The sequence below is a fragment of the Fundulus heteroclitus genome, chromosome 9, assembly GCF_011125445.2.
Source record: "Fundulus heteroclitus isolate FHET01 chromosome 9, MU-UCD_Fhet_4.1, whole genome shotgun sequence".
Classification (NCBI taxonomy): domain Eukaryota; kingdom Metazoa; phylum Chordata; class Actinopteri; order Cyprinodontiformes; family Fundulidae; genus Fundulus; species Fundulus heteroclitus.
In genome coordinates, this window is record NC_046369.1 from 8,023,636 (window position 1) to 8,051,434 (window position 27,799).

Sequence of the window (27,799 nt, forward strand, 5' to 3'; positions counted from 1 at the left end):
TTTACTTACATTCATTTCACCATATTTTAGTCATACTGCATCTAACACGATTTTTGTAGATTAAAATGTTGAGCATGTTTACAAGCCAGTGTCAATGCATTTATTTCACAAGCAAATATAACCATCAAATGAAAAATAAAGAGCAGAGATTGCCTACAGGAGATGAACAGCAAGCAAAAGTTTATAGTCTTAATGACGTTTTTTTGTTTTTAAGCATCACAAGGTTAATTTTACTCCCAATTATAGTAAAAAAAAAAAAATTAAACAACCCCAACTTAGTTTGTTCATTAAGTGTCGTACAGCGTGAAGTGCATATCTGTTTAGAAATACTTGATTTTATGTTCTGAATAAGGTAATAAAGAAAACAGGCTGGGAACACAAATGATCTTCCCATACATATTTATACTCGGAAAATACTTAAAATTAGTGTATTTTTCCTTGATTTGAGCATATAAATAAGATGATTTGCCAATGGAATAAGATTTTTGCACTTAAAATAGGAACAATTCACCTCCATCTTATTTCAAGTGCAGGATGTCTAATTATCTTATTTTAGGGGTCAAAATACTCATTCCATTGGCAGATAATCTTAGGACAAGGACAAGGATAAATACACTAACTTTAAAAACATTTTACTTATTTTTAAATCTGTTTTTGCAGTGTAAAGCCAGAAAAACTGTTAATATTAGACATGAGACAATCAGGCTTGGAGTTCAATATCGATTTTGAGTGTTAATTTAGGTGAGTCCTGTACATTTTACAGTTCTAAGGGATTTGCCGTTTAGACACTAATTAAAGCAAACTTTGTTTTAATTCTACAATTAGACAGGGATAGTGACTGGAATCCATTCACCAGCTTGTTAAAAACTCAAAGATCTCGTTCATTTCTGATTACTAAATGCATCTGATTACTACAGAATCTGGTTGACACCACTCTTTAGTGTGAATGGTCAAACTTTATCAACTTATATGAAAAAAAGGAACATATATACTGATTTGATACATGATCACATGCTTAATTACCCTGGGCAGGGTCAGATTTCCATCAGAGAATTAAAACATCTGTTATGTCAGCATTTAATGACAACGTTTACCCCGAAAGAGAACGTAAGCAGAATGATTTTTTGTTCCAAGTCTCCAGATTCTCTGTTGCTGTTTTAAACAGTAAAAACTTCTGAGTTTAAAATCAGGAACAAAAGCTTGAGGCTATAGAATTAGTACCAGTCAGTTCACAGACATTTATCGAATCGCTAAGAATGGTGTTCTATTTTTTTAAAGATGATTCTAACATTTCCTGGCATTAAAAATTTTATGTATGAACTATGTTTTTTTTAGTGACTTTGAATAACAGCTTCAGGGACGTAAATTACCCCAGAATTTGAGCTTTTCAAAGGCTGTAGCTGTCTTACTTTGTAACCTACACGTGTGAAATCGGTATTATTTGAAAGTTATTTTAGCCACCTTTTAAATAAAACGGATTATCGTTTTGTTTTTAATTTAGCAACAAACAGCTTGTACTTAATTCAGACAGATTTTACCTCGCATCACATGCAATTTACAATTTGTCATATTACAATCAATAATTTTCCTGACAAATTTCTAGAGTTCTCTGAAAAAAATCCTGCATTCCTCGATATGGATGAATGGTAGCTTGGATGCAAAGATGAACGCATAAATGGACAGAAAGGGAAAAGTGGACGTATACATGCACAAATAGAAAAATATATAAGCCAGATAGATGCATGGCAAATAGATGAATGAATGGCTGCGTGAAGGGAAACGTGCACCTATTTACAGATTTTTAGAAAAAAGAAGAAGATATTTTTGGATGGGTGGGTGGAATTAATGGACATACGGAAATGTTTTTATATAATACACACACGCGCACATAAACAATGAAATCACTGAAATTCAGTGTATTTATGGTTGGATCTATGGAAAATCAAATGTATTTAGGGAAAAATACAGGTAGCACAACAATGAAATTACTGAAATTCAGTGCATTTATGGGTAGATCTATGGAAACCAAATGTATTTAGGGAAAAACAGGTAACACAACAATAAAATTACTGAAATTGAGTGTATTTATGGGTAGATCTATAGAAAATCAAATGTATTTGAGGGGAAAAACAGGTAGCACAACAATGAAATTACTGAAATTGAGTGTACTTATGGTTAGATCTATGGAAAATCAAATGTATTTAGGGCAAAACAGGTAGCACAACAATAAAATTACTGAAATTCAGTGTATTTATAGCTGGATCTATAGAAAAGCAAATGTATTTAGGGCAAAACAGGTAGCACAAAAATGAAATTACTGAAAATCAGTGTACTTATGGGTAGATCTATGCAAAATCAAATGTATTTAGGGAAAAACACAGGTAGCACATCAATGGAATTACTCAAATTCAGTGTATTTATGGGTGGATCTATGGAAAATCAAATGTATTTAGGGAAAATAGATTCATGGATAGATGCTGAAAGGAAGGAAAAATGAAAGTATAAATGGATGAAAGTAAACATGAAAGTTATTGTTTGAATAAAAGGTGCCTGTATATAAAGAGAAAAATAATAGAGATCTGGATAAATGCATGGATGCATATTTTAGACAATGGGATAAGGAGTCTGGAAATAACAAAATATTGTTTTCATCCTCTTATTTTTCCCTCTTCCCACGCTCATCCAACCTGGGAAGAAAAAACCACACACTTCCACTAAATTCCCCACTTTGCCAGACTGCGTAGGGACCCTTTGCAGTCACGAACGTGGTGAACATTAACCAACTGGGAGCGAATAATGCAAATACAGATGAGCGTGTTGTAAGATTCCTGCCGCTATCAGCTCCTCCGGGCTCAGATTTCAGGCCGCCGGCGGCCGAGACAACACCCCGCCTCGGCAACCCAAACCCGGGGCAGGACGAATCTTCACCCCCCGCCCGCCCCCCTCTCCTCCTCCTCCACCGGCGCCTCGTCGGCTGCTCCTTAGCCTTTAGCCAACGGCCGCCGCTCTCCTCATACATAAATTAGCCTAGCTTAGCTGCACCAAAGTCCCGATTTGAACTGACTGCCGCGATCCGTGGCAGCTTGCGTGCGTTTCTGGAGGCACCGGAGGGGCGTCCAGACCGGGCGGGGGTCTCTTTGTGTGCTCGGATGTGGCTGTGCAGCGGTGCGGAGCGCCGTAGTAGTAAATACCGATGTATGAGTGCCCAGCTAGCACAGCTCCACAGCCAAACAACTACCAGTTTTTTTTTTCTCTTTCTCTCTCTTTCTCACGGGCAGAAAGGAGGATTCATTCCTCCTCTGCCAGCGCGCCGCCTGCCGCCCCCCCCTTTTTCGCCGCGAAAACGCCACATTCCGAGAGGAGACACGGGTCCGTACCTGGTTCTCCATGTTTCTCCGGCCTCTGTGATTGTTGTAATTATTTACAGCGGCGTTTGTGGAGCGTCTCCCCGGCCTCTCCGCTCCTCATTGTGTGTCAATCCAGCCCCAGAAGCGGAAGGCAGACGTGCTCCCCTCCCCTTCCAGACGGCTGCTTTGGCAGGCGACCAAAACAGAAAGCTCCCCGGGCCAATCGGAGGGCTCCGAATTCAAGCCCACTGTGACGATTGGCCAATCGGGCGAGAGGGGGAGGCGGGACAAAGGCCGGACTGCGAATACAATTGAAGCGTTTTCTGGTGGTTGTCTCGAGTGACAGCACGAGAGTCCCAATAGTTACGGTTCAGTTTCAATTATGAAACGCGCTCGGCGATAATTGATTAATAAGGATTTGAAAACAGAATTTAACTCATATACGACGTGGCTCGAGGATTTATTTATACTCCTTCAACTTTCTCACATTTCGACTAGTTAAAAACGCGTTTCCGTGTGATTTTTATATAAATGGCCCACATTAAGTAGTGCATTATCGTGGAAACAAAAGAATGCAGGGTTCTCGTTTGTTTGTTTGTTTTTTTTACCGATAAAAACCTGCACAATCCCAAACATTCATACACCTAAATTAAAACCAGCAAACCCAGCTGGTTTCAGAAGTCAACTAGTCAATAAAATCCACTTAGAATAGAAAAGCATAATCCTACGGTGGGAAAATGTATAAGCAGTAAGGGGGAAAGTCCACAATAGAAGAAATATTGTGCAGTTATTACAAATTGCACACAGTCGCATTTAATTAAAATGCGACCTAAGTAGAGTGTCCCACAAGCGTACAGAATACCAGTTTATAATTGTGCATAAAAAAACTGCAGCAGCAGACTATCAACAGGAAAAGTCTAAAAAATTGTTTAAAAAAACAGCAGGGATTTAAACTCTTATCACGTTGGTTGGGAGCAGAGACGGGTGTAGTGGCTTTTAGTGATGGGTTGGGTCCTGTGTATTTTTCAACGCTGGATTTATTATTGATTTATTATCATTCCGTGCTGCTATCACAGCGGGACTGAATGTGGACATAGAGGCTAGACATGTTGTAAGGATGTGTGCCGGTTGACAGAAAATAAAACCAGAAGAGCTATAGCGGTAAACAAAAATCACCTTCACACATGCGAACGTGCGCCTTTCAAACCTTTGTACACGCCCCCCACACCCACGCACACAGGTGAACTGCAGCCACACATCTTCTCCACACGGGGGCAGCAGACACACACACATAGACACAGTACTCCCAACTGCTGGTGAAGGTTCTCAGTCATCCAGGTCATGGTCATTCCAAAAAAAGTAAAAAACAAAGCAAATGGACTTGTTTTCCGTAGTTGAAGACGTTGCGCTTCCTCTCCAGGAAGCTTTCTCATTTCAAAAATTCTGGTGTAATGTGCAGTAACAAGCTTTATACTGCTGCCTAACAAAGGCCTTGTAATGGCTTAGATAACACGCAAATTCAACAGAAACAGGTCCACCCCTTAGTAATGGGCGGTCGTTAAAGACATTAAGCCAGCAGATTGAACCGAAACTGGTCCACTCCTCTGTAACGAGGAGTCGTTAGGGTTGTTATTGGCCTGGTTTAAAGGAGCAATGTTTTGATCACCCATATGAGGGTGAGAACTGAGGTGATGATTGGCTGGAATTAATCCTATAGCTGTATTGTACGTTTTTGAGAGTTGGAACCTAAGGCCTCCTCCTCTGTTTAAGGTTGTTTTTTCTCTCTTAACGTAGATGGCTTCCATTAGATGGTTTGAAATGGGCTCTTTTTAAAAAAAAAAAAAAAAAGAAAAAAAAAAAAAAGAAAAAAAAAGAAATGGGCTCTTTTATTGAGCTTCACTCTATTTACTATATCTTTTAAAGCAACAGCATGTAACGTTGCACCACTAGGGGTTCTAGACGTGAAAGTTCCAGGTTTAGCGCCCCTGTAGGCCACTAATATGTGGTAACTCTCTTGTTTAAGGGGTGCTCAGGATGCTTAAAGGGGCGCTCTAGGTCACATGACTTTCTGAGTGACGGACCCGTGCCTCTCACTCCATGCTCAGTGCTGTATATTGACATGGAAAATCGAATAATATATCTCAAATTAGTCTAATGTGTGGGTCAATAGTTATGCAATGGGGTTTTAAGCCAATGAAAACAAAAGACTGTTCCCAAAGCAGGACACTATAATGTCAGATACTAGAAAAGAAAGCATGTAAAGGGCAGTACATGGCATAGTGGGGGTGGCCCATATACAGAAGCCAACAGGCCTTAGTGCAGCTGCCAGTTCAATTCCCAACTTGTTACGTGTCTGAATACTGTGCGTGAAGGCCATCTGTGCCACAAAGTCATAAGTAGAACTTTTTTATATTAACAAAACATTGTTTTGCAGCATGCATGTACAATACCTGACACTACTTCCATGTGCTCAGCTGACAGTTTCAACTGTCCTTGATGCTGCGTCCTGTGTAAATTAAATAAGTAGATGAAAGAGGCACAGCGCTACCTGACAGTTCTTTCCCAAAACCCTCTAAAATTTTTTAAAAGAACCTTAAATTATCGATAAAGCTAAATCTCACCAATTGAATCGGGTGTGTTGGATCAGGGACAGATCTAAAAGTACCAGGACACCGGACCACAGCCCCAGATGGTCAAAGGAGCGCTTCTGCAGGTTGTTCCTCCTAGCTGCTGTTAGATTTATAATCTCTGCTGCTCCTTACTGACTCAATAACTGTTTACAAACATGCAAATGGTTCTACGGGTTTTGATCCGATCATGAATCATCGACACGGTCCCTCAGATGCTAAGGTACACTTGCACATGCCTTAGCTACTCCGAGGTGCTGCTGTACTATCAGGCGTATTGCATATTATTGTTGTCGTTCTGTAAATGTTTGTTTCACTGTTTAACTTGAATATTTTATCTTTTTTTATTACCTGAAAATGACTTATTGTCAATAATTGTGCAGGTATTTATTTTGTTTTTGGCCTTTCTGATAAAGCTAACTAACTTTAGGTTAGATTAACTTGTTTTTTTTTAATTACTACTGTACAGATTGTCTGTAACTCCTGTAAGTCTATGGGAGTGTCGCCACTCTCGCTCTCTCTCTCTGTTATATCACTCTTGTCTTGATTAGAAAAAAGTACATGCTAGAAAAGTTCAGATTAGTGTAGATTTTATAGATTATATTAAGTATTAATTCATGATTGTAAAAAAAGAAAACAAAAAAAAAGGAAAAACGAAATGTAACAGCAGATGACCAACTTTAGAACCAATTCAGTGCATTTGTTTGGTTTAGTAAACTGAACGTTTACCTACCCGCGATAATTATCACGTCCAGACCCACAAATATGAACAGAATCCTCCTGCAGAAGCAGAACACCAGACCTCTTACTGGTATTATTTTGCTGCCCTCTAGTGGTGGGCAGCAAGTCGTTCACTCAAAACCTGTTTGTTTTTTAAAACTTAATTTTTACTTTTTAGTTGGAACTAAAAGTTTGATATAAAATATTCTTGACACAGCCATTTTTATTTATCCTGTTTACTCAGCATTTTTGCTTCTCAAATGTTTCAGCTATAGTTTTTACAGTTTTTCATGACAAAAGTTCATGTCCGCATATCACGGGGTTGAATGTCATGTCTGACTATTTTTTGTCACTATGGTATGAAAATAAAAGAAGAAAAGGTGGCACAAGTTTGATTACTTTTATTAAGGGTCAAGATTACACAAACGTGTACATGCACTCACACTAATATCTGACTTATATACCACACTGGATAAATCACATGCTTGTTGTGTAAAATAAAAAGCACAAGTCAGGTTGGATATTTGACTGTATTTCTTATCAGAATTAGTCATTTAGTCAATTATTTTTTTTATTTCACTGAAGTTAAGGCCTTCCCAGAAGCTTAATTTTACTCTTCTTTGTTAATTTCAAAACCAGTTTTCATGCATGTGGGATATTTGTGAAAATTAACCTGTTTAAATAGTGAATTGTGTCCATTATGTAACCATTAAGCAACTGAATTAAGGTGAAATATAAAAAAATAGTTTTAGTACTTGTGATTTATTTCACGGACTTTGTGCAATGCCTGAGTACAAGCTGCAGCAAAACAGACCCTCAGCATATGGCTACCTCCACCCCACTCGATAGATATGTATTTTTTTTTATTCTCTGAACAATATTCTTGTCATTGTGGCTCACTCTGGACCTCACCTGACTATAAAACATCTCTCAAGAAAGCATCTGTGTAAGTTCTTACTGTTTATCATAAAATATTCTTCTCCTCTCCATCTTCCAGTGAGCTGCCAAGAGAATCGACCAAACACATTTGAGCCTGTATGCATATTTTTGACCCTGTCTGAAGGAGAGAAAGTTCACATTAAGTTCAAACTTGTGCACCCAATACTATATTATTGAAGTTGTTTGTTGTATAATCATTCCACCCTAAAAAAAAATGAACTTAAATTAACAGTTAAACCAGTTATTCATCAGTTATGACCAGTTAGTTCAGTACTTGCTCAAAAAGAAGTCATTGTTTTACACCTGTGGTTATTGTGGGTGTGTGTATGTAAAATATCTGTTGTTGTATTTCATGAATTGTATTCATGTATTTTTATTATGAATAGAACACTCTCCCTAAATGTTGTCTAAACGTCATACAATTAAGCAAAAATAATAAAAAAAAGGTATTGAAAAGCAGTTTTGTTTTTCTGCTATACAATTTCCTATAAGATAAAGATCAAACAAACACCTGATATGTTTCAGAAATGCTAACATTTTATGCAAAGTGAGACTACTCAGGTTACAGTGCACAGCTCATACCGGCCCTTTAGGACATTAACGTAAACCTGCTGCACACTGAGATATGTAAAAAAAGAAAAGAAAAAGTAACCACATAAACAAACACTAAACCTCAAGGAATACAAAAAAAGGCAAACCTTTATCATAGATAAATATATATCTAAAATAAATGCAAAAAAGTATCCCAACAGAAGACATCATACAAAAAAAATAAAAAATAAAACTCATAAAAAGAAATTCAGACTGACAGGTTCTTCACCACATCACTACTTTTCAGAAAATCCTGTTAGTACCACGTTTCCTTCGTGTTATCTTAAAATGTGCATTTTCATGAAACACATTATTTTGCAATAATCAACAGGAGGGCAGCTCCAAGTTAAGCTACCTTTTACAGTCAGCAGTCATTTATATAGACCTCATACAGTACTTTGATTTATATTAGAGTTAAGAATTTCAAAACAGGTGTCTAAAAACACAATCATGAAATAAAATTAAATAGTTCAGAATTCAAGGTACTAAAACACAGTGGTTGAAACAGAAAAAGATGTAAAACAGGACAATTTAAATCAGTCATATTACTAAACGATAGATTTTAAATCTGATATTTATAACATGCAATGAATAATTATCTGTTAAAACAAAAGTTTTAACTTGCCCTTAAAAAAAAATCTACCACCAGGATTGGTCAATTTAAACTTTTTTATATTGCACTGTACCTCGAACAAGTTTCACCAAAGTGCTTGACAAAAACGAAATAATTGATTAGTTAAAAAGAATAAAAATGCAAACACACACACACATCATGAATAAAATAATTCTTTAGTTTAACAAGAAATAAAATAATATGAAAATAGAAGACAAGATATCAAGCGCCACTTAATTTGAAGCAAAAGAGTAGAGGTGGGTCTTTAAAAGGACGTTAAAAGTCTGTAGACTCTAGGCAGCTCTTATATGGATTGGTACATTTTATATATATTATATGTATAGATATAAATATATATAATATGATATAGATATATTATATATATATATAGTAGAGATAGATACTATATATATAGGATATATATATATATATATATATATATCTTGCAGGGTGTGTGGTTGTGTGTTGTGTGTGTGTGTAAGTAAACCATACAACATAATCCAAATCTTATTAACCATAATATTTACCAAAGACATACATAAACTATATGGTAAATTATTAAAATGGACAACACTTTGATACCTGAAGTTATGTTTACAAATTGCACCAAGTGCAAATATTTGCTGTCTCATCTTGACTTTCCTGCCTCTGTAGTTTTCCTGAAGTTCTTTGTTCATGTGTGGAAAAACTTTTAAAAAAAATTATGAATTCACTATCCCTAAAATTTCATTATAATTACTTTTGTTCAAAATGTGTAAAGCATGTGAAAATTGTTTGGTGTCTCTCCATCTCAAGGTAAACAGAGGTTGTCTCAGGTAAAACATCCCAGGGACTTCCCAGGCGTTCCTGCAGCTCTTTAGAGTTGAAGAAGGCCTCCTGATGGCATCTTTGACAAGTTTATCTCGTTTCTTAATCAGTTTTAGATAAATATTACATCCATTCTTGTATATTTTTTCTAATTATTCTGTTTTCTTTATTATCCCAGGTTGCTAGTGGAGTCTTTTATATCTTTCTGACATCTCTTCACAACTGGATCCTGATGAGTTTGTGCAACTATGGCACGAGCTAAAGTATGTCCGCAAGATCTTTCAAGGACAGCTGGATGCATTGAAATAAAAGATTAATCACCTTTTCATCAACTCAAGTTGCAGCACACAAATCTGGCGCTTGTCTTTCACCAGGAAAAAGAAAATGTAAACATAGCAGAGTGTTGGCATTAATCTGCCAGCCTCCTGTCTGCTTCAGGGCTGGTTTTTAGATTGTTCTTTTCGACTTTTGAGTAGAAATCGTTTGAATTCATAAGCATTTAGTACTTTATCTGTAATGAAAAGCTTTCTAAAAGGTTTTGAATGGGAAATTCAAGCGTTTAGCTAGGTTGGAGCTAATTATACAAGATTTCTACCATATCACCAAATTTAAAAATATTATATTAACTTATATTAGCACCATTTTATACATGTTTTCATTGCAAGATTTTAGCATCAGACTCTGGTCTATCATTCTTAAAAAGCCCTTTGTCACATAAAACATTTTTTGCTAAAGAAACTTTAACTTAACGGAAGACTAACTAACTAACTACTAGCTGCAAGACAAGTCAATATTTCTCTCCATTTTATGCATTCAAACACACTAAAGGAATCATCTTTACAAACAGAAGTTGTGCAATACTATGTAAGCCCCTGATTTAATGTGATATGAACTGTCAGCAGTGTTAAGGAAAAGCTCACATCTCATCTGCAACTTTCACTGTTTTACATGGGCGGCAGCCATCTTGGACATTGAAATTGGAGCAGCTTGAATTTATTTAAGGTTAAATTCCCACTTCCTGAGTATAAAGAGAGGGCAGTCTAAAGAGTGTGAAAAAAGAGTTTACAAAAGAGTGAGATTGTAGTAAAGTAGAGATACAGTCTGAGATTAGCCTCACTTTGCATAGCCTTAAATTAAGTATTCGCTGCACACCACTTTGAGGCCAATTTTGTCTTTAAAAAGTCCTTGAAAATTACATTTTGATGGTTACACAAATACTCTGACTAAAGCAGTTACCTTGATTATGTCAATTACATCTTTGACTTGATTGTTTTTGTGGCTTTAGATATAGATTTAAATGATAAATTCAGTCTAAACTATGATATTTATCACTAGGACTCAGATATAAGGCCGTTCACAAGCTTTCAGTTGTCGTGAACGTTTGATAACAAATGAAATGCCAAGGTTGATGATTCATCAGCACTGTTTCTGAGTCTTCGGAGAGCTGGAGAGGACAATGTGGGGGAGTCCAATGGCCCATTTATCACATGGCCAGTACTCCAGTCCATGCAGCAAATAGGGTATTTCATTAATGGCATCCAGGTAAGCTATCAGCGTGTTGGCATAGGCTACGGCCATCACAATGAGAATGTGCCTGAAAGACATAAAACAGAGGCTAAAATTTGCACAATAATTCAAATTTTATTTTATTAAAACCAGGAGGAACTTGTTGAGATTAAGATTTTTTTTCACACTGTCCAGCACAAGACAGACAACAGTACAAATGAAGATGGAACAATATTAAAGTATTTGCTAAACCACAGTTTTCTTCTCTTCTTGGCCTTCTGTCACTTAAATGTTTCAGATCATTGGGAAAAAACAATACCAGACAAAGGAACCCATAGTAAATTCAAAATGTAGTTTTCAGTTAATTTATCAAGGTAAAAAAAAAAAGCTATAAAAAACATCCCTGTTTAGAAGTTCCTGCAAGAAAACAATCAATCCCAATCCTGAAGGAGCCTCACAGCTTCAAACTACCAAGTTTAAGTCTTGATTTATCCTGAAATGCTGTGTTAGTTTTTCACCAGATTCATTGGGACGCGCACATTCCAAAACATTCTGCTTTTGTCTCATCAGTCAGCTGAATATTTTCTTGAAGGTGTTTCTATTGGTGAATGCGAGAAGAGCCTTCATGTTGTCTTTTTGGTCAATAGTGGCTTTCACCTTGGAACTCCCTTGTGGACGCCATTTAAGTTCTGTCTCTTTCTTAATTTTAAAACTTGCATTATCTCAGGCAGGGGAGGCCTGTAGTGCTTTAGAGGTTATCCTGTAGCCTCTTGGATGAGTCGTTAATGCACTACTAGAGTAATTTTGGGAGGCCACATTTCACATGAGAGGTTTAATATTGTTCTTTTTTCAACCTTTGGGGATCATGATATCCACTGAATGTCACTGGAGTCTCAAAGCCTTATAAAACGCTTTGAAACACTTTCCAGACTGATACCAGTGACTTTGTTTCTGAAATTTCTTTAGCTCATGGTCATAAGATGATGCTTTTTAAAATATTTTAGCCTACTTCATGCTGTAAACTCGTTCTATTCAGGTGATTCTGCAGGCCAGACAGTAATTAGACCTTAGTGTAGCTTGTATATAGTAACAGCTTTCAATTTTTTTTTGACTAATTACAGATAATTTACAATTTAATTAGAGGGGCAATTGTTTTCCCCAAAACATCCAGGTATGTTCAGATAGACTTTTTCTGCTTTTTGTCTTCACAAGGTTTTCTTTGTCAGATGTAAAACTTAATTTGAAATGTTACACAGAAAAAAGAAAAAAGCAAAAACGGACTACCTCTAAAAGGAGGCAAATACTTATTCACAGCCCTGTATGGCATGAGTAAAAACGAACAACAGAACGCCAGCGAACAAAAGTCTTACCAGATCCCGTGAAGGTAGCAGAAGTTTAATCTCTGCCAGAAGCTGCAGCATAAACGGTCACTAATCCAGCAGGAGATGGCGAGCACCCACAGAGCCACCGACAGCTTGGCGAGACGCAGAGCCTTCTGGTCAGTGCAGCTGAGATTAGGGAAAGATTTGTGGTGATTCAAAAAGCAAAGCTGCATGCTTCAAGATCTACAAAAAAAAGTTTAAATAAATTACCATCTCATCTCCACAGCTAAGGTGTACAAAAGGTGGACACCAAAACAGTTCAAGGCGTAGGCGTTTGCTGTGGGTTTGACAAACGATGATATAGTGGTGAGGACGGTGATCAGAAGGACGAGTCGGGAAAATGTAGACCTGTGGTTGGGGAGTCAGAGGAGAAGCCTTAAGCAAACATGCAGAAATGTTCGATTCAAATTCACGTGACGCTCAACGGAAGAAAGAAAAGCATAAAGAAAAACAAAGCTTCAACAAGGGAGAATAAAGACTCTTTCCTGTGGCTGCAACCATATAACTCCGAATGTATAATTTTTCATACAAGTATTTCTGAGACCTCTACCTCGTCAACAAAGTCAGTATATATACAAATGCAGAAAACATGAGGAAAATATAGTCACTTACAAAGCAAATCTGAAAGCCTGACGTTTTCTTTTTCATTTTTAAAGCAACCAAAAAGATGTTATCTTTTAAAAATGTTAAATTTCCTTTCAAATATCTGTATCAGGCTTTAATTAATCGTCTAAAACATTAACACCTCTCGCATAAGAGACCCTGTTGTTTTGATAACTGGAAAGGTCCTTCTAGGAGTTATTTATGTACTCATAATTATTACATCATTCTTTTTGTGGTTAAATATTTACACAGACTCAGTGGTGCTGTTCTTACAGCGCTTTTCTGACACAATAAGGTGAAAACTGCAGTATTCAGTGTTCAGGACAGCAGTGTCCAAACGATTTGAACCAGGGGCGCCAAAATCACCAAGTTGAAAGTACTCAGGAGATATAATTCCTTTTTTTTTTAAATAAATAAGAAAATGCTAAATAAATTGAGTGTGAATCATTTTCTTCTCAGCAAAAAATAAAACATTTGTCCAAGCTTTGCATAAATAAATAGGAAATTAGACCTACAATCATTTTTTTTGCTTCAGATGTCTCCCTCAATAAAATAAAATTTTGGGTTGACTGTTTTCTATTTTGCTAATCTCTAAAATGTTTAGATGTTTAGTCTGTTCCCAGTAACAAAAGCAACAACGTTCTGTAAAAATGAAATGAAAACAAGGCCACTAGAAGAACTTTTGTTTGTGTTGTGCCTCCCATCTTATAGTCAAGGATATTTAAACTTGTCACTGAAAGTTTTATCCTAAAAACCAACAAAAAGGGTTTAATCTGTAACAGCTCCATTTGCAGGAGGACCAAATTTGTATAATTCTTGAAATGCGGTCAGGCACCACACAAGGACACCCCTGCTTAGAGTAATGAGTCCTGCTGTGTGGCCGCCTCCTCGGCCTTATTTAGGTGTGTGTGTGTGTTTTGATAATTAGTAGCGGACCTTGCGTGAACTCGTTGGAGGGTAGGGCAGCGATGTGTCGCCAGGTTTGCTTGTACAAAACTAAATGTAATATTCTGAGTTCTGTTATGGTTTGTTAGTGTTAGTTTTCCTTCTCTTTCCTGTCTTTTGTTATCTGGCTGTTTTGAGTTCTGTCTAGTCTGGTTTCTTGTTTAGATTAGTGTTTACTGTTGTAGTTTATTCTGTTATGTCTTCAGAAGTTTCTTAGTTTTGGTTTTTTTTTTTTTTATTTGTTCTTGTTTTGAGCCTCGGCACTGATGTCTGGTCTAATTACTTACTCTGCACACCTGCCTAACTCCACCCCTGCTGCAATCACCTCTCACCGGTTTCACCTGATTCCACCTTCATATAAACTGCTGAGACCAGACATCAGTGCCAGGTCGTCTTGTTGAGTTTGGGTGAGTCTCCGCCTGCAAATTCTGTATGTTGGTTTGCTTTTTGACCCCTTTTCGTCCAGAAACCTGAGCCATTCTGTCCGGTATGTTCCTGCCTTGTCTGCCCTGCTCGTTTGTTTATTTTTTGTGTCATCTTTTTGTTTTGACAGCCAGTTTGGATTTGTCCCCTGTTCTTTTGATTTTGTGATTAAAAAGCTTCTTTTAAAAGAAACCTCTGCTGGTCTGGCTGAATTCTGGGTCCTTTCCCTCTGATCATTACACTAAACTTACCTGTCTTTGATGAAAGAGGGAAACAGTTTACGAGGAAACCAAACTGCATATCCCACAGCTAGCACCCACAAGATGGAGAGCTCATCCAACATTTGGCCGACAAAGCTGAGGGTCATGTGGAAGTACGCCGAGAAAAGTCCTGCCGATCATAGAAGAACAAGCTCTGTTAGTGGAAAAATGCCACGACAAGATGTACCAACAGTTTGTTTGAAAGATGAATATATTAGAACAGACAATGTGGGGGTTACTGAGGTTCATACAGTAAAACTCTAAGATTTACTGGTTGAGTTGTACAACTGTATTGGTAACAATAAATAAATGGATTGACTATGATACATCAAAATGTAGGATTACACTTGGGTTAGTATAAAAAACATGACCATCACAAAGTCTTAAAATAGGTCCCAAAGCCAACTCTATTATAGATATTATGTACTCAATTGAACCTCTTGTAGATTTACATTAAAGTTTTAATAATTACCCCAACAATCTGAAAACTGCTGTAGTAAAAACAAAGACGGATACTTTTTTCCTTACTTAAACTTAATTTTTACTGGTCTTAGTACAGTTAGCATATTACAATCGACCCAGGTTCTCAGCATTGCTAGCAAACCTGTTTGCAGGTCTGTACAAAAAAAGCAAAAACACAACTAAAATCAATTTTAAGTTATTTTTAAAAAGTCTAAATATTAAATAAGAGTGGGATAACACAGATTTTTTTTGTTTTTAAGAAAAATAGTTACATTTAATCTGTATACGTTTATTTAGTGGGGAACCGGGGAAGCCCCACCCCCCTAGATTATTTAATTTATTTTCCCTGGCACCACAATTAGAGGTCATTCAACTAATTATCAAAAAAAAAAGAAAAAAGAAACTGAAGGATTTTGTATCATTAATGTCTTCAGTTTTTTTTTTAACTGAAAAAATTTAATTAGCACGATTTCCTGTTTCTCCTGAGTACTACTAAGATGTGATTCCTCTTAGCCTCTCTTCAAAATGAGAAAGATAGGAGTGCATGTCATTCAAGTTAAACAGATGTTTGCTGATGTTTTCAGGTAGGGAAATGCCTACAACAAGAAGAGCTACACACCTAAACCTGCTCATATTAATGGCCAGAGCAACATTAAAAAAGTTTAGACAAGTCTCACTGGGACTGACGAGGCTGGAAGGAGACCTAAGTTTATCTTGGCACCGTGCACGATGAGAAGGATGGTAAAAAACTTCCAAGGTTCACTGCATTCCAGATCAGCATCTTAAGTCCATATCAGATGGTAGACCCACTGAGCTATATAATACACTGGAGTGCTGATTTTGCCGAAAAACTGAAGTCACTGGCCGCCAACTTGCTACTCCCTACTCTCACAGAATCCCATAGGATTTGGTTGTAACAACAAGCAGTTTTCTGGCTGTGTGAAAACGTTTCACAGGTAATTCTACCGTCAGTGGATGTACTAACACTATCAACTACTAGGAAATTAGGTGCTGAGTATTTTACATATTATTCATATTAAATATATATATATATATATATATATATATATATATATATATATATATAAGTATGTGTATATGTATATATGTAAATATATGTATACACATATGTAAATATATGTTTTTGTATATTGTTATTTATATATTTATAAATGTTAAACATATATATAATAATGAATAAAATGCAAAATATTTCAGCACATAACTTTCTCAGTACTTGATAGTTTTAGAACATAACATAAAAGTATATGACATTTAACATTTTAGAAGTTTTAAGCCCCCCTTGAACATGAGAAAATCCTCGTTATTCGATGCTGTAGCACACATATTCCCTAGTTACTGGGGGGAAATAGGGAGTACCAATATGGCGGCTGGTGGCTTCAAAGCGACTCGTTCTAACAGACGGTGATTAGCACTCCAGTGTATAATATAGCTCAGTGGGTAGACCCCATGTACAACTACGTAATTGTCTGGAAACCTGCCAGGAAAAAAGTAATTTCTGCTCTACCATCACAAAGAAGCAAATATTATAAAATGATTAAAAGGATTTTTACTTAAATGTGTCCTCTGGTGAGATGGGACTAGCACCTTATTGAAATAACAACTCAGAGGAGTAATACACCTTCCAGCCCTTATTGAAACACACCGTGAAGGTCATCAAACATGTTATAATGGTCTAGCTTCATGTTGGCAGTAAAATACCTTAATGCTACACCTTTTTGCTGTGCTTATATTTTTATTTTGCTGCTACAAATAAGAGTGATGCGATGGCTCAGTGCAATCAATATACATAAAATGGACTTGCCTACAAAGATCATCATGATCCAGACCATGTGGATGGCCAGGCTCTTCGTTTTGGCGTAGGGATGCAGCAGGTAGAGCATGATGGGTGAAATGATGAAGAAAAAAAAGCTGCTGACCTGCAGGGAAAACGGCAAATTAAAGGATGGCTTTAAACATCTTAAAACTGTAAAAACGAGTCGTTCTTGCACGATCCGCTGCCTCAGGAGTTTACCGTGTTGAAATACTCCACGACATGTTCCGAGTATCTATAGTTGTCTTCACACCAGTCAAGCTCTGAGCTCTCGTAGGCGAAAACGTTGGCCATCTTTTCAGTCGAATAGAAGCCTGAGAGGCAGCGAGAAGAAAGTAAACATAAATAAAAAAAAAACAGCCATCAGGCGGAGCACACCTGACCCTGTGCACATTCAAATAAAGCTGTGCAGGCCACCTCCGTCCCAACAGACCATTTAAATGTGGTTTATGAAAATCTGTTTCCACTCCCTCTGTGAGCTGATTTTATATCTCATTAATGGTTTTAAGTCATTAGACCTGAGAGAATAAATTTGTAGGATCCAACAAAATCCTTTTTTTTTTCTTTTTTACTTTGCTCAGAGCATTGACAATACATTTACAAACAAAGCAGATTTATTTACAACTTTTTAGTCTCTAACACTTCTAACGGTGTGTATTTGTGTTTTTGGCTCTCACTTGGTTTTCTATCTGGGTTGTTTTGGGATTTGATTATTGTCACTAAGGGGTTTCCATACAGGTTACACTTGCCGGTCTTCAAGAGTATTTCTCTCTGCGTTTGTACTTCAGCACGTGTGTGTTTTTAGATATTTCTGTCATTAAATACTCTTTTTTTCTAAAGGCTGTGCCTGCCTCTCTGTATTTGGGTCTTTAAACTACATAAACATGACAACAATCTGCAGCTTCTTCAGATGAACCGTAAGTTCAGGAATCATCCTCTAAAGCCTCGCATGAACTAAAAGACAAGAGGAACCCACCCAAATTGGTCAATCTGAGAAAAACAAGGAGAGAAAAGCAAATTAAGTTACTTTGACCTTTAATTTGTATGCAATTTTAAACTTAATCGGACAGCAGGAATAAGCAGTATTTGCACAGGGTTCTCCACAAGCCTTTAACATAACATCACGATCAGAATCAAAGTTTTTTGCAATGTTTGTAGGAAAAAACATGGAATTTGATTTTGGATTTTATAAAATCTATAAAAAAAACACATTTTTCAGAGAAAGTTAACAAAAGGAGCAGTATGTTCAAAAGAGGGCTATTTTTAAACATATATACATTACTTTAAGTATAAACATAGATTCATATAATTTGTCCAGAGCAGACTTTTGGTAATTTCTCAGAATATTGTCTGATGATTATTTATTGTTATGTCATTAAAACACATGTACAATAAGACACTCTTCTGTCTACTCATGTCTGGTATTCATTTATTTATTCAATCTGACAATTTTAGTTAGCTATGTATGAATTGTATTAACAAAAGTAGATATGCAAGTTAACTACCATCTCCTCCAGTTTTTTATTCCATTGAATCAATAAATTCAGTGATGGGTGCCCCTTTTTTTTTTTTCTTGAGCACCTGCCCCAAAAAATGCCTGTGCACGTGTTTTCTTCTGACGCATGCCAACCAGCTCTGCATGTCTTTTACTAGTATTTTGATGACTACACTTTTTTAATGAGCACAAAGTCTTTGAGGTTAGAAAGGCCCCCTTGCCATCATCAAGCTAATATTTAGTTCCCTAAAGACTGGTTCTGTATTGGTATTATGTCAACAGAAAGGTGTTGGTAAAATTAAAATTACTTTAACCATAAATCTGCCAGGGGCATGAATAATCTGGGCCTTAACTGTAGGTACATTGTGTTTGCTGTTTAAGTTGTGATACATCTTGTAGCGATCTATCAGTCTCTGAAGGTCTGGGGAAAGGTTGCCTCACTCCTCACTCTCAGCGTTGAGATGTTCAGGAGGCTTCTTGCATGTGCAGCTCAAGAACTGGGCTTCGACTGGATTCCAGGATTTTCCTTTTCTTAATTCTTCGGCGGTCTTTGGTGAAATTACAGGTATGTTTAGGGTTATTGTCATGTTGCAGGTTTTATGCCCTGCTTCCGCTCTACTCTGCAGCTGGTCTCACATTTTCCTCGAGCACCATACAATAAATTAATGGTGGATTATGTGACGCTGATCTGGACATGTCTTGCTGTAGCAAAGCATCCCCAAACCATGACACATCAGCTGTATGATTTACATTATTGTCCACACTCTCAAATGTTAGTCTGGTCTTCACATTTATTTTTATCCTTGCACACCTTACATGAAAGTTAAACTTCTTCAGTCTCTTTCTGATTCCAAAGGCATGCACGTTTATATCAACCGTAGCAGAGTCCATTTTAAGTCCTTTGATGACATTGGAGGGTATTTGGAGACTTCTTTTGGCCTCTTGCAGCCTGCTTTCAGGGTAAACTGCTTGGATAGCCGGATCTGGAAATGTTTTCAGTTGTTTTAAATGTCCTTTATTTCTAGACTATTTAATGGACAGGGGAATGGCTGATTTAAACTTATTTTTAGAGTACTTATCCCTTGCTAGAGTCATAAGCTGCTATGATCTTCTTGCTGAAGATCTCAGGCAGCACCTGGGATCAGACTATGATTCGCTCTCACCTCAACTATGTTTGAGGTTCAAAGCAGCCAAGACTCCTCAAATTGCTAAGTATCAGTATGCCAATATGTGCCAATATGCCTGCGTGTGACTTTAGCTAATGTTTTTAAAATGTATATTAAATATATTTATGTCTGAATACAGTATGTTTTTCAAAAATGCTGATTTTTATCAGGTGTTGAAATCCAGCATAACTAAGGTTATCAGAAGTTACTAATCTAAAAGAGCAGGCATGTTATTTACCTTTGAAACGAGATAATATAAATCAGACCTCCAAAAGGCAATGTTTGTTTAACAAGGCTGGTCTCACAGGCAATCAGTCATGAAAAAAGGAGGGCATAAGGAAAAGAAAAATGAACGTTGGGCAAAAAATGCTGGCAGAGGTTATTCAGAGGCGGAAAAACAGGAACAACCGAACTTAATGACAAATTGTACACACAAAGAACACATTATTTGAAAACTTGACACAAGTATAGCCCTTGTACAGTGATACACAGGGAGTGTATTCAGTGAGTGAAAAATATGTCTCATTGTGGAGTTATCAGCTAATTTAAACTGGGTGAATGGCAAAGGGTCATGTAGCACCCTTTAACCATATCTGGATTCCTTAGAGTCAAGGCAAGGCAAGGTAATGCAAATTTATTTGTATAGCACATTTTAGTAAAAAGACAATGCAAAGTGCTTTAACATGATTAAAATATAGGAAAATAAAACAGAATAAAAGCAAGTTGGAATAAAATGTAGAAACAAAATAAAACATGGTAATATGGAAACTAAAAGCAAACATTTAAAAAAAGTTGGACTACAAAGTTGAACTAATGATGTTTCAGTAAAACAGTTTAACTAGAGCAGTTGAAGGCAAATAGGTGCTAAGCCATTCAGGGATTTATAGACTAACAGAAGTATTTTAAAGTATATTCTCTGAGATACAGAGAGCCAGTGTAAGGACTTTAGAACTGGGGTTATGTGCTCTACTTTCTTAGTCTTAGTGAGGACGCGGGCAGCAGCGTTCTGGATCAGCTGCAGCTGTCTGATCCACTTTTTAGGCAGACCTGTGAAAACACCGTTGCAGTAATCAATTCGACTAAAAATAAACGCATGGATTAGTTTTTCCAGATCCTGCTGAGATATTAGTCCTTTAATGCTGGAAATGTTCTTCAGGTGATAGAAAGCTGACCTTGTAATTGTCTTTAGACGCTTTTGGAGGTTCAGGTCTGAGTCCATCACTACACCCAGGTTTCAGGCCTGATTAGTGGTTCCTAGCTGAAGCAGCTGAAGCTGTGTGCTAACTTTTAATCTCTCCTGTATTAGACCAAAAATTCTTATTTCAGTTTTGTTTTTATTCAATTGAAGAAAATTTTGGCACATCCATGCATTGATTTCTTCTAGGCATTTACTCAGTGCTTGAACTGGTTTATAGTCACCTGGTGACATGGTGATGTACAGCTGTGTGTCGTCTGCATAGTTATGGTAGCTGATGTTGTTGTTTTTTATTATCTGAGCTGGAGGGAGCATGTAGATATTGAAAAGGAGGGGACCCAGGATGGACCCTTGGGGAACCCCACATGTAATTTTTGTGGTCTGGGATGTAAAGTTACCTACTGACACAAAAAAGTCCCTGTCCTTTAAGTAGGACTTAAACCAGTTGAGTGCTGTACCAGAGAGGCCGACCCAGTTCTCCAGGCGTTCTAACAGGATGGAGTGATCAACAGTATCAAATGCTGCACTGAGGTCCAATAGAACCAGCACGGTGGTTCTTCCACAGTCTGTATTTATATGGATGTCATTAAACACCTTGATAAGGGTGGTCTCTGTACTGTGGTGAGCACGGAAACCTGACTGGAATACGTCAAAGCGGCTGGTTGTTTTTAAGAAGGTGTTTAGTTGTTGAAATACAGCTTTTTCAATAATCTTACTGATAAAGGGGAGGTTTGAGATGGGCCTGTAGTTCTGGAAAAGTTGTCTGTCCAAAATACTGTTTTTAAGGACTGGGGGAAAACACCTGACAGAAGGGACGTGTTTATTATCTGAGTCAAATCAGACTCTATGACAGGCAAAACCTTCTTAAATGGGAAGTGGTGGCCTAGTGGTTGGAGCACTGAGCTTCGGTCCCAGAGGTTCTGAGTTCAACTCCCACAAGCTGCCATTCTGGGTCCCTGAGCAAGACCCTTAACCCCCAATTGCTCCCCAGGCGCCGCACAGTGGCAGCCCACTGCTCCCCAAGGGGATGGGTTAAGATGCAGAAGTGAATTTCTCCATTGTGAGATCAATAAAGTTCAATTATTATCAATTATTAAAGAAAGCTGTGGGTAAAACATCAAGGCAGCAGGAGGAGGAACTTAGCTGCTCAATGATTTCCTCTAAGCTTTTGTAGTTTATTTGGCTGAATTAGGACATTTTGTCAAGATACATTCTAGTTGGATACAGGTTTGGTTCTGATTTGGGTGTACAGACGGCTGTTCTCCATATCCACCTCATGTTGAATTCTTTTCATAGCGTTTTTCAGCGTTTTTCCTGTGAACTGACTCCTCTAGGGTGTAAAGAGGCATCTTGTGTGGATTAGCTGAAAACTAAAATAGTCCACACGGGGGGTGGGGGGGGGGGGGGGGGAAAAAAAAAAAATAAATAAAAAAACAACTAAATCCAAATTTCTGTAGTTTTAGCTAAGAGATACAAAGGAAATAAAAAGTGAAAAGCAGGAAAATGCAAGCAGGGAGCAGAGATAAAGGGTCTCTCGGCCCTGGTTCTCAGGCCTCTCAGGCCCCATCCACATGCAAAGAACACAATTTTTTTAAATAAACAATTAAGAAAAACACACGAGAAGACGCAGCACACCTGACAAGGCTGTAGTAGGTATGCCAGGCCAACTGGTGGCGCTCTGACATTGCTCACAAAAAAACACAGGACATGCCCAGACAACTCATATGAAGTAAACGCAGCACCATGGGGGATCGGACACAAACATTTACACATGCTCAACATGATTTCTATGTAGGTTGGCAAGAAAGCAAGAGTTCGAGGATGCTAATAGCTGCATAGGGCGCCATGTTTGTTGTTATTTGCGTGCGTGATACGCATGCGGGTTACAGAGAAAGACGAAGCTACAACGTCATCATTTAATAAAAGATCCAGCTCGCATGTACACAAGGGAAAAACAAAACCGTTGTTTAGAAAAGTAGCTATTGTGGGACCCGGTTTAAAAAATGATTGCTTACGTTCTCCCAAAACACTGGATCTTTGTGGCCGGACAGTCTATACAACAAGATACCTTTGTGGATGCGCCTACTCTCGTGTCCTTGTGGACGGGAGCCTCAGTTCTTACTGTTTTAGATGCATCTCTGTTACAACACTACTGATTCCAATGATTGCTTCCTCAGCTGCCATCCACAATTGCAGAAGCCTGAAATCAGATGTGTGGTAAGGGGAAAACACCTTAATACACACTACAAGGGACCGGGGTAGAGAACCATGGCTTTAGAATGTGTTTCTATGAAGGTTTTGTTCCTGTTTTACAAGCAGAGCAGTAACCATTCACTGTATCTTTTCATCGCCTTAAAAGGAAAAGACGAACCAGGCAACACTTTGGGATGCAGTAGAAATCTGCTATATCCTTGGATTCAAGATTTCATCTTCCTCACTTTAAGATGGAAAGGGGGCTGATAATTTGGAGAATGTTAGGGGGATTTTACCCTCAGACATATCTAAGCTTTGCTTTTAGCTGTTGCTCACAACACTGTATGCCCTAAAGGCTATAACCTGTAGACAAATAAAGGCATAATGCACATAGAGAGCATATATATGTTGCATGTTTAGGTCAAAGGATTGATCTAAAACTATCTGATATGTAAGGACAGGGCTATTTAGTACAAACAATAGTCTTTCAACAAGACCTTTGGTTAGTGTAATGCCATTATTCCTGAACAGTTCTGTTTCTGACTAAGCCAGCAGAAGCAACATCACAAAAACAAGAGTGCTGATGTAAAGGCAGGGAGGTGAAATATAAACTTGAGAAAAATCATGCATGGCTCATTCACACATTAGATTTCACAAATGCTTTTTAATGGTGCTTTATATTTGAACTCATAAGCCAGATCTTTCAAGTTTCAATTTAAATGAAACCTCATGTATTGCTCTATAAAATTGAAATTCCAGCTTTAAAAAATTGGAGGGGTTCCCACAACATCAGAATGAATGTAATTGCTTTCTATATAAGATGTTGTAAAAAGGTGCAGGATGAAACTGTTCAGATGCACTTCTAAAACTTTGACATCGAATTAGTGGTACCTATCGTGTAGTATAGTCCCTATTTATGAGCATATTCCTTTACGTTTACATGCAAGAAAGGACCAGAAAGCACTAGGGTGTAACAATACATCGATCCACATCGATATATCGATTCAATGATTAACAATCCAATTTGATGAACACAATATTCTCCTAGAAAGACTTGAACATTCTGTAGGGATTAAGAAGAAAGCGTTAGGCTGGTTTAAATCTCATATGTCGGACAGATTCCAGTTTATTCATGTTAATTAATCTTCTTCAAACTCTAGGGTCACTTGTGGAGTACCACAGGGTTCAGTCCTTGGGACAATTATCTTTACTATATATATATATATATATATATATATATATATATATATATGCTTCTGATTGGTAAAATTATCAGACAGCATGGGACTAATTTCCACTCTTATGCTGATGACACTCAGCTATATATTATCCATAAATCCTGATCAATCCAATCAATTACTTTGATTACAGGCATGTCTTGATGACATCAAAACCTTTAAATGTGCTGCTTTTAAATTCTGAAAAGACAGAATTTGTAATCTTTGGATCAGAGTCCTAAAAATAAACTTCTTAATCAATCACTTAATCTGGGATGGGACTGTATCATTCTGTTAGCTGTGACACTGTCCAGGTGAGACAGATCATCTGCTATTACCCTATAACATACAAAGGATTCCTGGATCAATGTATGCTTCTGTGCTCTTTTGTTTCGCTGCTCTGTTTTCCTCTCCACTGTCGCTTCATGCATGCTCAGTATGAGAGATTGCTGCAAAGCCATCAACAATGCAGACGACTGTCCACCGTGGCTCTACGCTCTTTCAGGAGGAGTGAATGCTGCTTGGAGAGACTCAATGCAATTTGTTGGGTTTCCTTAGATTGGAAACCTTTTGACCAATCTATATCAATTGATTGAATTTGATTTTGTAAAGTACCTTGAGATGATATGTGTTGTGAACTGGCTCTATATAAATAGAGTTGAAATTAGTGTTGCGCCGATACCGATACCAGTATCGGACGGGGCCCCGATCCAGCACTAAAATGGTGGTATCGGTATCGGCAAGTACCAACAAATAGGTCACTGATACCATTTTGATGTTTGTATGTCACTTGAACGCAGCCTTCTCTCTCCCGACTAGTATTATACATGTTATATAAGTTCATGAAAGTTGCACTATTTTGGCATTTGAGAGCCAAAGGTTTATTCAAGTATTGTCACCCATTCCAGGTAGGCCATAAAAAGTTCTACTACCGTAAGTAGTATGCAGTTCTTCATATATACACACACATCAGTTTCAAACAGATGGTATCGGAATCGGCCAATACTGCACAGCCAGGTATCGGGTATCGGTATCAGGGGCCAAAAAATGGCATCGGCGCAACACTAGTTGAAATATATATATTTTTTATCAGTTTCAGACAGTAATACTCTATTCTTAAATGTCCTGTTTTCATTATGTGTAAGAAAAAAAATTATTTAACTTATTAAGAGAAACAAGGGCTTTAAAACATCAATCTGTGAGTAATTAATCAATATAAAGTATTTACCTTAGTTAATTGGGTTACTGAATTTTTTTTATTACGTTTTTTTAATATGTTTGAATTATTGAATATTAGCATTAGAGGTGCAGTCAGTTAGGTTCACAATAACTGTGACTCAGGAGCAAGAAAAGGCTTGAATACAATAAATACATAAAGAGATAAAATAAATTTATAAAGAGAGACATTTTGTGGCAGAAGCATAGAAATATTATCTAATTCCAAAGCCTTTAGAAATAGGGCTTGGATGGAGTGAAATATAGACACCAGCCAGACACTGTAACAGCTATAGATAATGTGTATAATAATCTAAAATAACGTTAATTAACAGAAACGGAGGCATGAAAACACCAGTCTCTGTGTAATTAGTCTTCATAATGTGTTTTACTGAAAGTTCAACAATGCTCAGGTCATTTCCATTCATAGGGCTTCCAGTTTCACACCAAGCCTAGCTGAATATAGAACATACAATAAAATCCAAGCAAATATGTGTAACGCTTCAGCATAAATGAGCAGAGAGCCTGCGCTCCTACCTCCCATGGTTGCGCTCCTCGGTGCCGCTCCGCTCCAAGTGGCGCAACAGGTGGATTTAAGTGGGCGGAGGACGGAGACGCTCCCGCTGTGACGTTATCCGTTCACCACGCCGTCGTGTCTTTAAATGGAAAATATTGGTAATAGTAATAATAATAATAATAAAAACAACAACCTCTGAGCTTGTTTTTCTCGCCTTTTTAACCGTAAGACGGAGATTGGATGAAGCGGGTTTAGGAGCGCTCGGTTGGCGCTGGCGCAGCCGCTGAATATCTGCTGCGGACTAATCCCCGGTCTTACCTCTGAAAACAAACTTAACCGGTCGAACAGTGTCAGAGTCAAGTATAAACGCATGCTCAGGGCGGTTCAGCTGGAATGGTGGAGGAATCTCTAACTGTAGGTTGGTTCCTGAAAAGCTGGATGTGAAATTATTATTATTTTTAAAAAGGCGCACGGATGACTCATCCTTGATTGTTAAATTTGCTTCCAATTACGCTGATCGTGGACTTCAGGGAACGTCCTCAGAGCCCTTTTTTTTCTTTGGACTCTGGCCATTTTCTGCCCCTAATCGTTTTTAGACAGAGGTTTTGTGTTGGTTATAAACCCTATTAACCTACAATTGAATTGATCAGCTGGGAAATGACTCATAGCCCAAGGGAGGAGGCAGGCTGGTTTCACAAACCAACCAACTTAGTGAATAACCACCTTTAAAATTGAGTCACTAGAGAATTAATTTCCAGCTGTTGTGGATAAAAAAAAATCTCTTGTTACTTTCCTGAATTATCAAGAAGGATATCTGTGATTTTCATCCAAGTCAGCATTCGTTAAATCTTGGGAGCAGGTTACAGAACAGGACATGTGTCTCAGATGGGGGTCTAGTGTGTTCTAACAAAAACTAGAAAACATTGTCCTTTTACCCATCTCGCTCTCCAGCAATGGCCTTCACGGTCAGACATCTCCCTCTCTAAGGAAAAACAAAGTCAACCCTGACCGGCAGCTGCTATGTATAGTATAATTATTCAATTATACATTTATATAGTCATTAGCCAAGGCATGAATACAGATTTTATACTACATAACACAAAAACACGCTCTCTGTTTCCACTTTATAGTGTAATGAATCAAATAACATTGTTTGGTACACATAGAGTAGTATTTTATCACCGATACAGAGACTTCTACTGAAAATATCTCAGGTTGAACTCGGCCCTTAAGTTCATGCACCTGATTTCATGTCATCATCTTGTCGCAGTCTACTTCTGTTTCGTACCCATAGACAAATCATTTAGTGTCAAGTACGTAATGCTACATAACAGATCAGCTTTTTTTGGCTAGTAAAATGGATATAGAAAATCCCTAAAATACTCTAATCTCATATATGACATATTTTAATGTATTTGTTTATTATTTTTTGAAGAGGTTTCGATATTCCACCCTATGCCAATCACTTCCTTAAGTTTCTTTTTCCCAGCTCTCCAAACTCAACAGTTCGCTGGCATGAACAGGGCTGGATAGAAAAAGAAAAAACAAAAAAAAAAAAAAAAAAAAAAACAAAAGAAACCTCAAGTCCAACAAAAAACTTTTAACAATAATGCTTTAAAATAGTATAAGATATTCTGGCTGCATGAAAAGAAACTACAAAGGTGGTTGGAGCCTCTCCCAGCAGGCACAGGTTGAGAGACGTAATTCATGGACAGGTCGACATCATAGAGCCAATAGTGACA

At 37.5% G+C, this 27,799-nt stretch overlaps 2 protein-coding genes across 3 annotated transcripts in view; both read right to left on the minus strand.

Annotated features, from left to right (window-relative positions):
* Positions 1-3,511, minus strand: part of mllt1a (MLLT1 super elongation complex subunit a) — a 33,252-nt gene extending 29,741 nt beyond the window's left edge. For both annotated transcript variants that reach the window (XM_012881415.3, XM_012881414.3), the window contains exon 1: positions 3,378-3,511. In XM_012881415.3, the coding sequence (XP_012736869.2) occupies positions 3,378-3,389 (12 nt within the window). In that variant the 5' untranslated portion in view covers positions 3,390-3,511. The remainder of the gene's footprint in view (positions 1-3,377) is intronic.
* Positions 3,512-10,414: 6,903 nt separating this feature from the next.
* Positions 10,415-26,251, minus strand: acer1 (alkaline ceramidase 1). The gene is made up of 7 exons (XM_012881398.3): positions 26,078-26,251; positions 17,261-17,373; positions 17,051-17,165; positions 14,755-14,893; positions 12,743-12,880; positions 12,521-12,658; positions 10,415-11,238 (listed from the first exon to the last, which is right to left on the minus strand). The coding sequence occupies exons 1-7, from the start codon at positions 26,082-26,084 to the stop codon at positions 11,061-11,063; spliced, it is 828 nt and encodes a 275-aa protein (XP_012736852.2). The 5' UTR covers positions 26,085-26,251; the 3' UTR covers positions 10,415-11,060.
* Positions 26,252-27,799: the final 1,548 nt, after the last annotated feature.

Coding starts and splice junctions, on each gene's coding strand:
- acer1 (XM_012881398.3), bottom strand. Junction 12,881..14,754: donor CCCTCTTTCATCAAAGACAG/GTAAGTTTAGTG, acceptor CCCCAACCACAG/GTCTACATTTTCCCGACTCG. Junction 11,239..12,520: donor TGCTACCTTCACGGGATCTG/GTAAGACTTTTG, acceptor TATGTCTTTCAG/GCACATTCTCATTGTGATGG.